The sequence below is a fragment of the Lepidochelys kempii genome, chromosome 24 (assembly GCF_965140285.1).
Source record: "Lepidochelys kempii isolate rLepKem1 chromosome 24, rLepKem1.hap1, whole genome shotgun sequence".
NCBI classification, from domain to species: Eukaryota; Metazoa; Chordata; order Testudines; family Cheloniidae; genus Lepidochelys; species Lepidochelys kempii.
Genome location: NC_136403.1, coordinates 3,066,394 through 3,080,656, shown reverse-complemented (window position 1 = coordinate 3,080,656; position 14,263 = coordinate 3,066,394). Strand labels below are relative to the sequence as shown.

General features: G+C 49.8%; 1 protein-coding gene across 1 annotated transcript in view; it reads left to right on the top strand.

Annotated features, from left to right (window-relative positions):
- Window positions 1–14,263, top strand: part of COPA (coat protein complex I subunit alpha) — a 32,661-nt gene that overhangs the window by 15,615 nt on the left and 2,783 nt on the right. Inside the window, exons 13-30 of the mRNA XM_073323416.2 lie at window positions 152–227; window positions 2,311–2,393; window positions 3,498–3,637; window positions 4,802–4,887; window positions 5,169–5,307; window positions 6,214–6,376; window positions 6,478–6,624; window positions 7,500–7,689; window positions 7,947–8,042; window positions 8,929–9,017; window positions 9,255–9,378; window positions 10,910–10,999; window positions 11,096–11,205; window positions 11,905–11,982; window positions 12,223–12,291; window positions 12,839–12,975; window positions 13,680–13,866; window positions 13,972–14,082. Of these exons, the coding sequence (XP_073179517.1) occupies window positions 152–227; window positions 2,311–2,393; window positions 3,498–3,637; window positions 4,802–4,887; window positions 5,169–5,307; window positions 6,214–6,376; window positions 6,478–6,624; window positions 7,500–7,689; window positions 7,947–8,042; window positions 8,929–9,017; window positions 9,255–9,378; window positions 10,910–10,999; window positions 11,096–11,205; window positions 11,905–11,982; window positions 12,223–12,291; window positions 12,839–12,975; window positions 13,680–13,866; window positions 13,972–14,082 (2,115 nt within the window). The remainder of the gene's footprint in view (window positions 1–151; window positions 228–2,310; window positions 2,394–3,497; window positions 3,638–4,801; window positions 4,888–5,168; window positions 5,308–6,213; window positions 6,377–6,477; window positions 6,625–7,499; window positions 7,690–7,946; window positions 8,043–8,928; window positions 9,018–9,254; window positions 9,379–10,909; window positions 11,000–11,095; window positions 11,206–11,904; window positions 11,983–12,222; window positions 12,292–12,838; window positions 12,976–13,679; window positions 13,867–13,971; window positions 14,083–14,263) is intronic.

The window sequence follows — 14,263 nt, the reverse complement described above, 5'->3', positions numbered from 1 at the left end:
AAGGGAGATGACTTCTTCCCACTATTCTTTGCAACTAAATTCTCTCTGTAGAGGGAAGAATGAGTAGACAGTGCATGCGCGCCGTGTGTGTGTGTGTGTATATATATATATATGTGTGTGTGTGTATATATATATCTTTTTCCCTCTATAGAGAGCCAGTAACCTGGAGAACAGCACCTATGACCTGTACAGCATCCCAAAGGACGCAGACTCCCAGAACCCTGATGGTAGGCGTTTAATGTGTTGCATTTTTTTGTTAGTCTCCCTTTCTTCAGTCCTGCTCCCACCTTCTCTATCCCATTGTAAAAAAGCTTCTGTTCTCCAAGTCTTTGTTGCACTCTCTCCCTACGTTTCCTGTAGCTCGTGTAGTGTGCGTCATTTGGCAGGCCTTCCTGCTTACTATATCACGTGGTACATTGACTTGAAAAATTCATGTTCATCCCAAACTTTACAGCTGCAAATATATATTTTATAATTCAATTATTAGGACATTTCCATTTTCTCTTTCGACACAGCAGGCAGCTTCCCTGCCTTGTCAGTGGAGATGGATTTCACCCAGATACGTTGTATTCAAAGTGGGTTTATAGTCTGAAAAGCGGCTGTAAAAGTGACACTGCTGGGGCCCAGTATTCATATTCTCGCTCTGCAAATTCCAGATCAGATTTGCTCAGTTTACAAGTCAAAACATAATTCATTTTTTTTCTTCCACTTGGGATCTGAAACTCCAGCTGGATTCTTCCTGCCTCTGTCGTCATGGCAGTAAAGATTCTAGGATGAGTACTTAGCTGGCAATGTTGGGGGTGATGTATGAGGCAGACTAGAATCCAGCTCACTCATTAGTAACTTTACTGGTTTATGCAGGTCTAATGGAGAGAACTGTCTCTGGCACGAAAGTCAGCTGGTATATCTCAGAGATGGGAAGCAAAGAGGGGTCTTTTTTAGTCCCTTAATATATGTTAACTATATTGAACAGTACAGATTGTACTTCACATATTTCGGTTGAAAGTTTCAAAATTGACTAGTGGGTTTGGGCATGTGACGTTGAGACCCCTTTAAAGAGCTTAATTTTTCAGAGGGCAAATACTCAGTGCTTTCTGAAAACGAAGCCCTTTTAAAGGTGTCTCTAATTGGGCACCCAAAATCCAGAGAAAAGCCAAGTCAATAAATCTGGACTTTTGGGCCAAGGAAGAAAATGAACAGCCACAGAGGAGATCATTACACAACCTTCTATCGTAAAGAAAATATGTAGGGTAATAGGAATGTTTCAAGCACCTTCTATCTGAGCATCTCTATATGATGAACATTAATGAGGGAAGTTCCTCGGACATGAACCAATTAGAGAGGCCAGTAATAATCTGGCTTTAAAGATGTGTAAACTCAGGGAAAGCCATATGACCATCGTTCACACAGAAAAGACCCTGTCTGAGCTGGACATAGTATCCGGGTCTCCAGCCTTGTGTTTTTAACTACAAGAACTTACAGTGTGGAGTACAAGAGACTTGATCCCCTTTTCCCCTCATTGGGGCACTGATCTGTCACAAGCATGATTGGTAAGGTCTCATTGACTCTTGTGACTGTCTGGATCTCCGATATCCTTAGCGCATCTCCCTTAACGCGCAACTGTCATGAGTAGTGGGGTGGTGACGAGGAAAGAGTCTGGGAGCCCAAGAGTAGGACAATCACTTTGTTTTACTGTAACTGCAGCAGGTCTCTCCCGGGCTTATCTATTCCCCCACCCCTTAGCACACATCCACCCGTATTACTGCTGCGGAAGCCTTCGCTACATCTGCAACGGGTCCTGTGGTACAGTTCTCTCCATTCCCGTGTGATACGTGCAGCACTGTGTTCATATTAGCATTTTAAAACCGAGGGAGCAGCTGCACGCTAGGGAAAGTGCATTCATTCTCCTCCAGCTTGTTATGCCGGGTAGCCCCGGCAGGGGGGCTTACGTTGAAGCCGGGACCCTCGCTGCTCTCAGTTTGTTTGGCCAGTGAGGCTCTGCTCGTTAGTTTGATCGAATGTGCTGTCACCCAGGATGGCCCGCTTCTCCGCCAGGCAGTGGTGTTGGCTGTGAAGGCACCCACTTATCTTGGCCCTTGGCTAGAGAGAAGGGCTGGCGCTGGCCATGCTGAGATCTGAAAGGGTGGTGGGGGAGGAAATGAATCTTGTGAATAGCCTCAGGTTAAATTTGAGTTAGTAGGAAGCAGCTGATCCAACTCAGCCAAGATGGAATCAAACAAGACTGACTAATGTGTTGCCGTACGAGCCTGCCAGAGGTTTTATTCGCTGCCTGTGTTTTGCTCTTCCCAGCCCCGGAAGGGAAGCGTTCCTCTGGGCTGACAGCTGTGTGGGTAGCTCGCAACCGCTTTGCAGTCCTGGATCGCATGCATTCGGTAAGGGCCACGCTCATCAGGGTCTGTTTAACTGTGTTTTGTCATTTGAAAGTGTGTGTGCATGGAGTGGGAGAGACAGAAACGGCTAATCAAATTGTTGTCAGTTCAAATGTATTGGGGGGGTGCTGTCAGGAAGATCTGGCTCTGCAGTTTGGTAAAAAAGGAAGCTTAATATAGAAATGAAATTTAAATTAATGAAAATAGTTTTTGTCCTTTCTTTTTTTTTTATGTTCACCAACACCAGCTAGCCACGGTGAAAAATACTTACACTGTCATGCACACCTCTTGCAATTTAAATAAAATAGTTGTATACTATTTAGTTTCTGTTGTGTTTAGTTGTATTATCAAGCTACTTTTGGTGAGTAGACATTGAAAGCTTGCTACATCTCTTAGTTTTGTTCTTCCTTCCTTCCTGGCTTCATTCTCTGATTTCTTTCCTTGGATTGACCTCTTCACTGTCTACTACTTCCTCTCTTCCTCCAACCCTTTATTTCTGTTTCTTTCCCTACACTGAGCTCTCTACTTTTTCTCCACTGTATCTTCTGTACCCATACACCCTCTCACGGACAGTGCTTGGAAATCTTACCAGAAGGTTGAACTTCACTTGCCAAAGAGATATGGAGGGTGTGATGTTTTCTCCCTTCCCCTGGTACGGCACCATGAGAACAGAAAAAACAGCTCCTCTCCACCCTGTCAAAGTGGAGGTTGGGTAGGATCCCTACCAGCATATGGACCATTGTTCATGGTTTGTAGGCTCCGTTTTTCATTGGGCCTCTAGATACTAAGTGTCGATACATTTGAACACTTCCTTTCCCCATTCAACAAACAAACCACTTTGCTGTTGTAACGAAGAAGGATCTCCATTTTTTCCCCCCTGCTCCCACTCCAGACCCTCCTGGCTTCTACTAGGGGAAGAGAAATCTCCTCTGGCCCTCTTCCAGACTTCTTCTGCAAGTGCTAGACAACTCTTCCCCAAATATTCTCTTTTAATATAGTGAAGAGAGAAATTTGGTGTTTAGACTTGATTTTCATTCTGGCAGGGAAATCTTTTGGTTCTTCCTATCTAACTCTCTCTCTTGATTTTTCCCCCTCCCTGCACGACAGATCCTAATCAAGAACCTGAAGAATGAGATTACCAAGAAAGTGCAGGTCCCGAACTGTGATGAGATTTTCTACGCTGGCACTGGGAACCTGTTACTGAGGGATGCAGACTCGATCACCCTCTTTGATGTGCAACAGAAACGGTAAGGTCCCAGCTGCTGGGAGAGATGTCATGTTGTTCCTGCCAGTGTGTGCCTTTTGGGGACAGGCCATGGCTATTAATACGCTCCAAAACCTAGTGTCAGCTGCCAGCTGTGTCAGATTGATCCAAATCACAGCTAACAGCTGTTATAAGGAGCGAAATATAAACGTAGCAATGGTGCAATTTGTTCTGCAGGCATTGTCACCTTTCACAGGAGAAAATGGGCATGTCTCCCCGTCCATCGCTACAACTACAAAATCATAGAGACTGGCAAAGGGAAAGACTCATTGGTGTAGGTCAGGGCCCTGACTCTCTGTTGCCTTGCACCTTGTGACATCATTTACACTAGTTCACCGTGAGCGTGAAATGTTGCCACCTCAGAATGTGGTAGCACTTTGCACTGATCATGCGAGGTAGAGGATAATAGAGACCGAGGCCCTGCATCTGGCCAAATCCCTAATCCAGTGCAGGATTGATCACTACAGTATATTTGTCAGTGCTGCTGCGTCTGGTTCAGTTTTTAAAGGACCCTGCTGATATACAAACTATGCCTTTTAAACATCCTTGCATGCTACCAGTGACTTTAGAATCCCAGATTAATAATACTGAAGCATTTACAAATAGATTTACTTTGCATTTCACTCAGTGTTGTGCTTTAAAACTAGCTTGGTTCGTTTCACTTCCTCGTTCTCGTACACTGTCCCAGGACTGGTGCTTCTGGGTTTGTAGCACCACGAGATGGCTTGTGTCAAGTTGTACTGAAACAAAAGTTGCATGGGAAACTCTTTCCTTGTTCTGTAAAATCTGCCTCTGAAAATAAAACCTGAATTTTGGACTTAAAGTAAGTTGTCACTTTACATATCTCAGCCTGTGTTGCTTTCGGAGGCCTTCTCCTGGCTAGGATAAACTCCAGAGGACCCAATTCTCCGATACGCTATGGCTCCTTCACACTAGTCTGGCAGTGTAAATTTCATTTAGGCTCACTTTAATGCCACTTTACAGTGCCAGAATGGTGTAAAGGGGCCTTCGGGTATCTGACAATCAAGCCCCAGAGTTCTTGGGAGTGGGAGTCAATAGAGATAACATAGCTCTTTTAGTTGGTGAGGAATATGGTGACAGTCTCCCTGCAAGAGGCCCTTACGGTAATCCCGTCTCCCCCCTACAGAACCCAGGCTTCCGTGAAGATCTCCAAGGTGAAGTATGTCATCTGGTCAGCTGACATGTCCCATGTGGCTCTGCTGGCTAAGCATGGTAAGGTACCTTTTTCCTACTTACGCCCATGTAGGGTTCTCAGCAGCTCTGCCTGTCTCCGCTGTGTGCTCTTTAGTACACCAAGCTGCACTCCGGGGCCTAGTGTGCTGTAGCAGTGTCCATGCGGGAGGTTATGGCATCGCCAGCTGGTGCGCGGTAGATTCACACCCTGCTTTGCTGTGCAGTGATTTGCTGTCTAGACAGGCCCTCTGAGGCAGACACAATGAGCAGGAATTTTGTAACCCTTACGGTTTTCTGGACTTCCTCCTCCTCCTCTCCAGCCATCATGATCTGCAACCGGAAGCTAGAGTCCCTGTGTAACATCCATGAGAATATCCGTGTCAAGAGCGGTGCCTGGGATGAGAGTGGTGTCTTCATCTACACCACCAGCAACCACATCAAATACGCTGTCACCACAGGGTGAGTCTACTGCCTGCAGGGCTCAGGAGTCCAGGGGGAGTGTCTTGAATCCGCTCTCTGAAGGACCTGTCCTTGGCGCTACCCCCTCGCCAAATGTGGCTGGGCTTGATTCGAGATTGGGCTGCACCTCAGCTGCTGAACTTCTGAGCCTTGGCAATTTCTGCTCACTCTGGGTATGCGAGCCTTCTCCTCTGCACCTCCTGCTGTCAGGAACAACCACCGGGGGACTCTCCCTCTGTTCTTCCATGCAGCTCCGCAGGGTGGATGCAAGAGCCTGCTCTGCAACCCCCACCATCGAGAACAAGCTACTGGAACCTGGCTCTGCTCACTTTGGGCACCAACAGCTTTCTGTTGGGAACAGCCTCTCCCTCCCACTGCATCAGCTCTCCCTCTCAAAACTGCTGCTAAAAATCTCTCCTCAGTCTCCCCTCTTGTGCTTTTATGGAGGTGGAGTTTATTGAAGCCACCGTGCAAAAGTCAGTTGCCTCGATCATATCCGCTCACGCCCTAGCAGTCGGAACTATCAAATAAGGGCTAGCTCACTACTTCGTTAGCTTGCAGGAGCCCAAATAGCTTTTCAGGCAGAACAGGAATTTGCTCGGTATTTCCTCTCCCCAACACCGGATTCAAAGTCAGTTCTGCGATCTGTAGAGTGAGGCAGTCCTGCAGCGAGGCCTGTGGGTGCTCAGCTGCACCTTTTGATTCTTTCTTGTTGACGCCGGCCTTGTGGTGGCCTGTTCCCTAGACTGGGGCTTGCTGTTATATAACCCACACTAGTGGCAAGGCCATATACAGAGGTATGTGAGTCTGTAGCTTCTCCCAATCTAATGGACCTGGTCAGAGAGGCGCATGATGTTAGAATGAGTCACACTGGGTAACGTACAAATATGTTGTCTCCTGGTGTAGGGATCACGGAATCATCCGCACTCTGGACCTGCCTATCTATGTCACCCGCGTGAAGGGGAACAACGTGTACTGTCTAGACAGGGAATGCCGACCCAGGGTCCTCACCATCGACCCCACGGAGTTCAAGTTCAAGCTGGCGCTGATCAATAGGAAGTATGATGAGGTGAGGGGCCAGGGCATGGCATCTTTCCACGACCTGGTGCCATAGGATAATGCCTTCCATGTGCTATTCTCAATTCCTCTGCCTGGCTGCCTCCCTTCCAGGTGTTGCACATGGTGAGGAACGCCAAGCTGGTGGGCCAGTCCATCATCGCCTACCTGCAGAAGAAAGGCTACCCCGAGGTGGCGCTGCATTTCGTAAAGGATGAGAAGACCCGCTTCAGCCTGGCACTGGAGTGTGGCAATATCGAGGTAAGAGGCCAGTGTGCACTGGGGCAGGGAAGGAGGATATCTGCATGGGTACCTCTCTCTCAAATGCTGCCGGTGCAGATGGCAGGTTGTGTGGTGTGGTCTTGGGGAAAGGCTCATCTGCATTCTGGATAACTTGTGGTGGTGCAGTAAAGGTCCTGCGGTCCAGGCACAGCCTCTGAAATTGTACCCTGAGGCCTCTGCTGGCCCTCATCATTAACACTTAGATGCCAGCCCCAGGGTCTAAAGCTCCCTGCGGGCGATGGCGCATCTTAATCTGAATAGAAGGTTGCTTGGAGCAGTGCGTGATGGGCCCTGTCATTTCCCCAAGCTGCACCTCTATACTAAAGAAGAGTGTTAGAAATCCATTTAATGTGACATAACTGGAGGGCCCCACTCTTGGGCACAAGGTTTGGTGGGCCTGTGGATCCGCAGTGGACTTAGCTAGACGAGGATGTGATTGGAGGCACAGACCATATGGAGTTCCTGAAGAGGAACCAAGATCAGATTGCAACTCAGTTTGGAGCTGTGGTTGAGAGTGATGGTAAAGTCCACGTGTGGGGAGTGGGCCAGGACAGAGATGTGTCTGCTTTATTTCCTTATAATGCAGCTGGATCAGAGCTGTAGGGAAAAGCTGTCACAGGTATCTGAGAGTCTCAGAGTTTGTCCTTAATGTATCCTCATAACACCTTTTGTGAGGTATGGCAGTGCTGTTATTCCTATTGTACAGATGGGAACTGAGGCACAGAGAGACTTGCCCAAGGTCACACACAACATCTTAGGTGGAGCTGGGAGCTGAGCCCAGGTCTCCAGAGTCCCAGGCCAGCATCTGCTGGACCCTCCTTCCATCTGTGCCCATGTCTGCTGCGTTCTCTTAGATCGCTCTGGAGGCAGCCAAGGCTCTGGATGACAAGAATTGTTGGGAGAAGCTGGGGGAGGTGGCCTTGCTGCAGGGAAACCATCAGATCGTGGAGATGTGCTACCAGCGCACCAAGAACTTTGACAGGCTCTCCTTCCTGTACCTCATCACGGGCAACCTGGAGAAGCTCCGCAAGATGATGAAGATAGGTGAGTCCCGGGAGGGGTGTTAGAACGTTAGCCCCTCGAGGCAGTGGCGGTCTTTTTGTTGTGTTCGTACAGCGCCTAGCACAGTGGGATCCTGGTTCATGAGGGGGGGTTCCTAGATGTTGTTGCAATACAAATAAAGAATAATAATTAATAATGGAGCCAAGTTACACCTGAGAGAGGGGAGCAGGGACAGCTTGTAGAGGAGGCTGAGAACTACAGAGGAGTGGTGACTGTTTCTGTCTTGTCCTCTGGTTTAGCTGAGATCCGTAAAGACATGAGTGGCCACTATCAGAATGCCCTGTACCTCGGAGATGTAGCAGAGAGGGTGAGGATCCTGAAGAACTGCGGGCAGAGTGAGTATCGCAGCACCAGCATCTTATGCTGCTGCCCTGTGGGTTGCGGGACAGCAGGAAAGATCCAATAAATGTCAACTCCTGCATCTCTGCTTTGCCTCCCACTTAATTGTCCAGAACCACAGCTAAAGGGAGGCCAGGAAGAGGTTTAGCTGCTGCATCGTGGCTGGGTGTGACCCCACTGTATGGATGCACTTCACCTGTTCGTTTGGGATTGTTGGATCACACTTTCCCCATCTGCTTTTCAGCCAAGTTTCTCAAAGTGTTTTCCAAATGTTAACCCTCGCAGTGCCCCCTGGAGGCAGCTCAGCATTATCACCCTCACTTTTCAGACAGAGAAACTAAGGCACAGAGCCAGGAAGTGCATTATCTAAAGTCTCACAACAATTAGTGACAGAGCTACCAATAGTCCTGGGACTCCTGATCGCCTGCTTTGACCACTAGAAAACAGTCCATCCTTTTTCCTTGATCCCACAACCCCCTCCTGTGCTGCCTATGGGGGCTGAAGGGCCCCTGTATATGCTGCCAGTCTTTCTTTCATCTCAGCAAGGCCTAGAGACCTGGTACAGGAAGTCCCCTGTCCTTCCAAGCAGTGCATGTGTATGGTATATGGAGTGTCTGCCACATTTTGAGTGTCTTGTGTGAATCATGATTTCACAGAGGGCACAGAATCTGTGACCATGCCCCCAAACCGTGGTCTTCTAAAGATGTTTTTCTTGAAATTGACTAAACTTGCTTGTAATATTCATTCTATGCAAACTCTGTGAAATTCAATACTTTACGTTTACACTGTCATGACATTTCTAAAAAAAAGGAAGAAAGACGATTTACGCAGGGCCCTACAGATGATGGATCCATCTGCCATATGTGTTATGTGCCTTTTCAGAGTCCCTGGCCTATCTCACCGCTGCAACCCATGGCTTGGATGAAGAAGCCGAGAGTCTGAAGGAGACGTTTGACCCAGAAAAGGAAACGGTTAGTTGATCATCTATTGCTTCCTGCTTGGTCACAGGCTCCACCCGGAAGAGGAGAGGATAGCAGTGGGAGTTAGCACTGGGGCTGATGGGGTCGAGGCATTAGTTGACACCCTCCCTGAAGGAAGAGCCCCCTCTCCAGCCAGGGCTGAGACCAGCACCTTGCATTACATGGAGGGGAGGCTAAGCCGAGGGTTTTCTTTCCATGGTCTGTAGTTATGGATTTCTCTCTTTTCAGATTCCAGACATTGACCCCAATGCAAAGCTGCTCCAGCCCCCTGCTGCCATCATGCCTCTGGACACTAACTGGCCATTGCTCACTGTCTCCAAGGGATTCTTTGAAGGAACAATTGCTAGCAAAGGTAGCATTGCGTACTTGGGAACTGTTGTATTAATGTAGATGGAATGGGCCCAAATAGTCAAAGGTGTGAACAGGACACAGTCACTGTCCAATAGTAAACAGGGTTAAACAAGGTCTGGGGTTTGCTATACAGTGCCGTGGCAGGCACGTTATTAAAAATTCTTTTAACTTTGTATTAAAGATTCAGAAAAGAAGCAAATGAGTTAAAGCCTTGGAAATGAACAGGCTTGTTCTCTTTCCCCTTAGCTGGAGAGGGGTTTTAGAGAGAAACTCCGTTTGACAGTCTCTGAGATGGTGTTAAAGATGGTAATAAACTGTCCTTTTGGGGAAAAGAGAAGTTGTCCTTGTTGCTGCTGTTAAAGTCTGATCCTGGTTCCTAAAAGACAAGACAAAAACACACACCCGAGGGGGGAGAGTAGAACAGCAAAGATAGAAAATGCAGCATTTATCGCTCGTATTGACATTGACTTGCAGCCTTGCTGCTGGAAGGACATAGGAATTGCACATGGTCTTATTAGTCCCTCTGAGATCCAGCAAACTTGTATCAGCATGGGGCTGTTTAGGCATTGCTTTTAGCGGCTTCTCTGGTCACAAGCTTACAGCAGTGCTGCAAAATATGCAGTCTTGGCCAGCTAAGCCAGATTCTTATCAGACCGAAAGAGAAAGGAGAGAGATGGAAAAGAGAGGAAATAAGGTAGGGAAAGGATGTATTCGTGGAGGGGAAGAGAAAGTTTCCCATCCCAGGTGGTCTTTGGGATTTAGAGGGTGGCAGTGTCATCGGGCTCACTCTCTGGCCTGGTCTGGTCAAGACGTCTCTCAGGATTAGCACAGAGAGGATCCGGGTCCCTCCTTCACCTTCTCTCAGCTTTCAGCCAGCCAGCACTGTGGTAGTAGCTTTCCTCCCAAAGTCGTCTTTTGTCAGGACCCCAGAAGGGAGCAATGGTGGAATAGCCCGTTCCTTCATTATTTTGTCCACCCTTTAGGCCTCGTTTCCGACGCACCAATTTTGATTAATTTCAGGTCTCGCTCTGTTCTTGTTTATCAGGCGTGATCTTAACGCAGCCCAGGAAATCTATCAGGATGCCTTTTTTGTTTGGCCTTCTTCAGTCTGTCTGTCTGGCTATTGCACCATTTCCCATCAACATTTGCTGTGATAGGTTATTGTGACGTCTTACTAACTTTCATCATCAGGGTAAATTTGTAGGCCCAATTAATCACAACAGAACCGACTCTGTGCTGGGCTAGACATGCTTTAATTCCCTCTCGTGACTCCAGCAGCCCAGCTGTTAAACATCCAGCTTCTCACGGGTTTCTGGTGCAGGCTGTTACCCCGTTAAAGATGACATTTAAACCATTCCCAGGAAATCCCCTGGATGCAATTCACCTATGCTTCAAATGACTTTGGCCTTTAACGTGGCACAGATCTGTGACAATAGGAGCTGGGCTGTGATGGGCCACCCTAATGCCTGTTCTTCCCAATATCTGACCCTGTTGAAGGGGGGTGAATGAGTGAATCCTGTCCCTTTCCCTAGGCAAAGGAGGGGCATTGGCTGCTGATATTGATATTGACACGGTTGGCACTGAAGGCTGGGGAGAGGATGCTGAGCTGCAGCTGGATGAAGGTGAGAACACATGAGCAGCCCTTAATGCAGGGGAGTGTGTAGATAGTGTCTCTCCTCTCCAGCACGTTCTGACTCTAGTTCTGTTGCAACGTGCAGATGGCTTTGTGGATGCCGGGGAAGGCTTTGGAGATGAAGCCCTTGGTAAAGGACAGGAGGAAGGAGGCGGATGGGAAGTTGAAGAGGATTTGGACCTTCCCCCTGAACTGGTAGGGAGCTGTGGGATCAGGAGGTGATCTTGGAAGGAGTCAGGAGCCTTACGTAGCCAAGTTGCAGCAGCCCTTAAGAAAGAGGGATGGGCGCTGGGAAAGCAAGGAGAATAATTAGAGGCCGTGCTAACATGATCCGGGTGGGATGTTTCTGCTGAAGTGATCAGCAGGGAAAGGGTTAATGTCAGTGGTTCAATTGTTGTCGTCATTAGCTCTGAAACCCAATGCCCCATTGTGATGTATGGGGCAGCTCACACTCTTGAGCTACTGTGTCAGGCTGCCTATAGCATCACCCCATGGCTTCATGCTTTATTCAGGCTGAGGTCCCCTCCCACCCCTCTCTTCCCCGCCCTAGAAATCCATCTGTTTTAGGTGAAATCCAAGATTCGGTGGCACTGGGCTCTGGTGATTGAGTCCTGATGGCTGTTTGGCCTATGAAATGCGTGGAGGGGTGTCAGACTAGCCCATGCCCCAGCTGTCCCCTTCTTGGCAGTTGCAGCTGAGGCCAAAGATAGAATGGGCCATGGAGGTGACTCTCTCCTCCCCTCTCTCCTGTTAGAAGTCATTCTTGAGGTTAAGGCTGAAGCACATTGGCAGGGCAGCCCAGGGGTGAGCTTTCACCGTGCGGTGCCAGGCTGCAGAGCTGTCAGTCACCAGCACAGCATTGACTAGCTAATAAGTGCCCCGTTTGCTCCCTAGGATGTCCCTGCTGGCCTGGCAGGAGGAGCTGAGGATGGATTCTTTGTGCCACCCACCAAGGGCACCAGCCCAGCTCAGGTAACAGGACCTGCCTCTGAAACCTTCTCTCTCGGGCACCTGCCTTTCCTGGTCTGGTCCCTCCTGCTCACTGTCCTGTGCTGGTTAATTATCAGCGTCAGGAACTGGTGGTGCCTTGTTGGGAGAAGTGGCTGGAGCCCTGCTGCTGGTGTTGAATGGGATGTGAGTGTGCTGGGTAGCATTGGGCAGGCATGACCCCCCAGCAGCTCCTCTTGAAATGCGTTTCCTCCTCTCCCTTAGGTCTGGTGTAACAATTCCCAGCTGCCTGTTGATCACATCCTGGGTGGTTCCTTTGAGACAGCCATGCGGGTAAGTTACTCTGGAGAGTCCTGGAGATCCCCTCTCCCCCTCCTGTTTGTGACCCCTTCCAGCGAGGGGTAGTCGGGCAGAGGGGTGTCAGCTGATAAGGGGTGATCAAGGCAGATTATGCAGTAGTCTCATGCTCCATGCTGTTCAGTCTGAAGGACAGCGTTAGAGGTCCCTTCTCGGGGTGAGATGTTAATCGGGAGATGGGGCCAAATCCCTCCGCAGTGCTCTGGAGCTTCACCCCACTGCCTTCCTGTGGCTGCCTGGCAATACTGAATTAACCTCACTAAGGAAGAGGAGAGTTTCTCAGCTAAAGCTCAGGGCACCTGGGTTCTCTTTCAGTCTCTGTCGCAGACTCACTGTGTCTGCTTGGATAAGTCACTTCTCTTCCCTGTGCTTCAAGTTCCCCAGGTACAAAGGAGAAGTTCTAATAGGCTGGGGGCTAATGTCTGGGCAGGATGAGATCCCAGTCTAGGCTGTGGGCGGGGTTGGAGCTGCACTTATGCCGCGACCAGCCAATGAGTGTGGTGCTTCCCTTCTTTCTCTTCAGCTCCTCCACGACCAGGTGGGAGTGACTAATTTTGGCCCCTACAAGCAGCTCTTCCTGCAGACCTATGCCCGGGGCCGCACCACTTACCAAGCACTGCCCTGCCTCCCCGCCATGTATGGATACCCACATCGCAACTGGTGAGCAGTAGGGCGGAATCCGGCCTCTCCCTTCAGGTCTCTTTACCATTTCCCCTGACTCTTGCCTGGATGCTGCTTGTTGGAGGGGTGGTGCAGGTTAGTGCCCCCAGTGGGTGAGTCATGTTCAGTCACAAAACAGGCCCCGCCCACTCCCTGCCTGGTGTCGCCTTCCCGTTCCCCTGACGTAAACAAGCAAATTTTGAATCGTGTTTTAAACGGCTCAGTGTTAATCAATGGATCTTGAGTGGATGTGGGACCGGCCCCTCTGTTGATAGCCCAAGTTCTAGGGAGAATTCCATCCCGGGGCAGTTTTCTGATGACGGGAAGCACCCAGCTCCTCGTTAGAGCTTAAACAAGGTGAGGCAGGTGGGGTTAGTGCTCCCCTGCCACCTGCTCCTGGTTTCTTCCAGCCGAGCTAGATCTGGAAGTACGTCCTCTGCAGGGGTAGCTGAGGCATTGTGGGCTAGCGACCCAGATTTTCCCAGCATGCACCAGTCAGGCAGCAGGGGAGGCTTGGAGACCCCTCTGTGGTTGCCAGACAGCTGTGATGGTCGAGGAGCTGCAGTGTGGACCTAGTTCAGCCAGGCCAATGTGTCACTGACTGCTTGTAGTGCAGGTGGCCCATCAGGGTAACCTTGTCCTCCCACGTGGTCTGGCTGGTTCTCAGTTTCTCACTGAGGCTCCCACCCTTCCCACACCGCCAGGAAGGATGCCGGGTTGAAGAATGCCCTCCCTGTCGTCGGCCTGAAGCTCAACGACCTGATCCAGCGCCTGCAAGTCTGCTACCAGCTCACCACCGCTGGCAAGTTCGAGGAGGCGGTGGAGAAGTTCCGGTCCATCCTGCTGAGCGTGCCGCTGCTGGTAGTGGATAACAAGCAGGAGATCGCTGAGGTGAGGGGCGCCTCTCTTCCCGGCCCCCATTCCCCTCCTCAGGAGCCACGGGCAAATGGTGCCTGACTCTCTCGCTCTCTCTCTCGCTCTCTCTCCTCCTCACAGGCCCAGCAGCTGATTGCCATCTGCCGAGAGTACATCGTGGGGCTGTCGATGGAGATCGAGAGGAAGAAGCTCCCCAAAGAGACCCTGGAGCAGCAGAAACGCACCTGCGAGGTACAGACGCTGCACTGCACTCCAGTTATCATGGCCAAGACTCCTAGGCTCTGTTCCGGGCTCTGGGAGGGAATGGGCTAGTGGTGATAGGAGACTGGGAATCCTGAATTCAGTGCCCAGACCCTCTCGCAGATTCCCCGGGTGGCCTTGGGCAAGTCACTGGGCCTCAGTTTCCCCATCT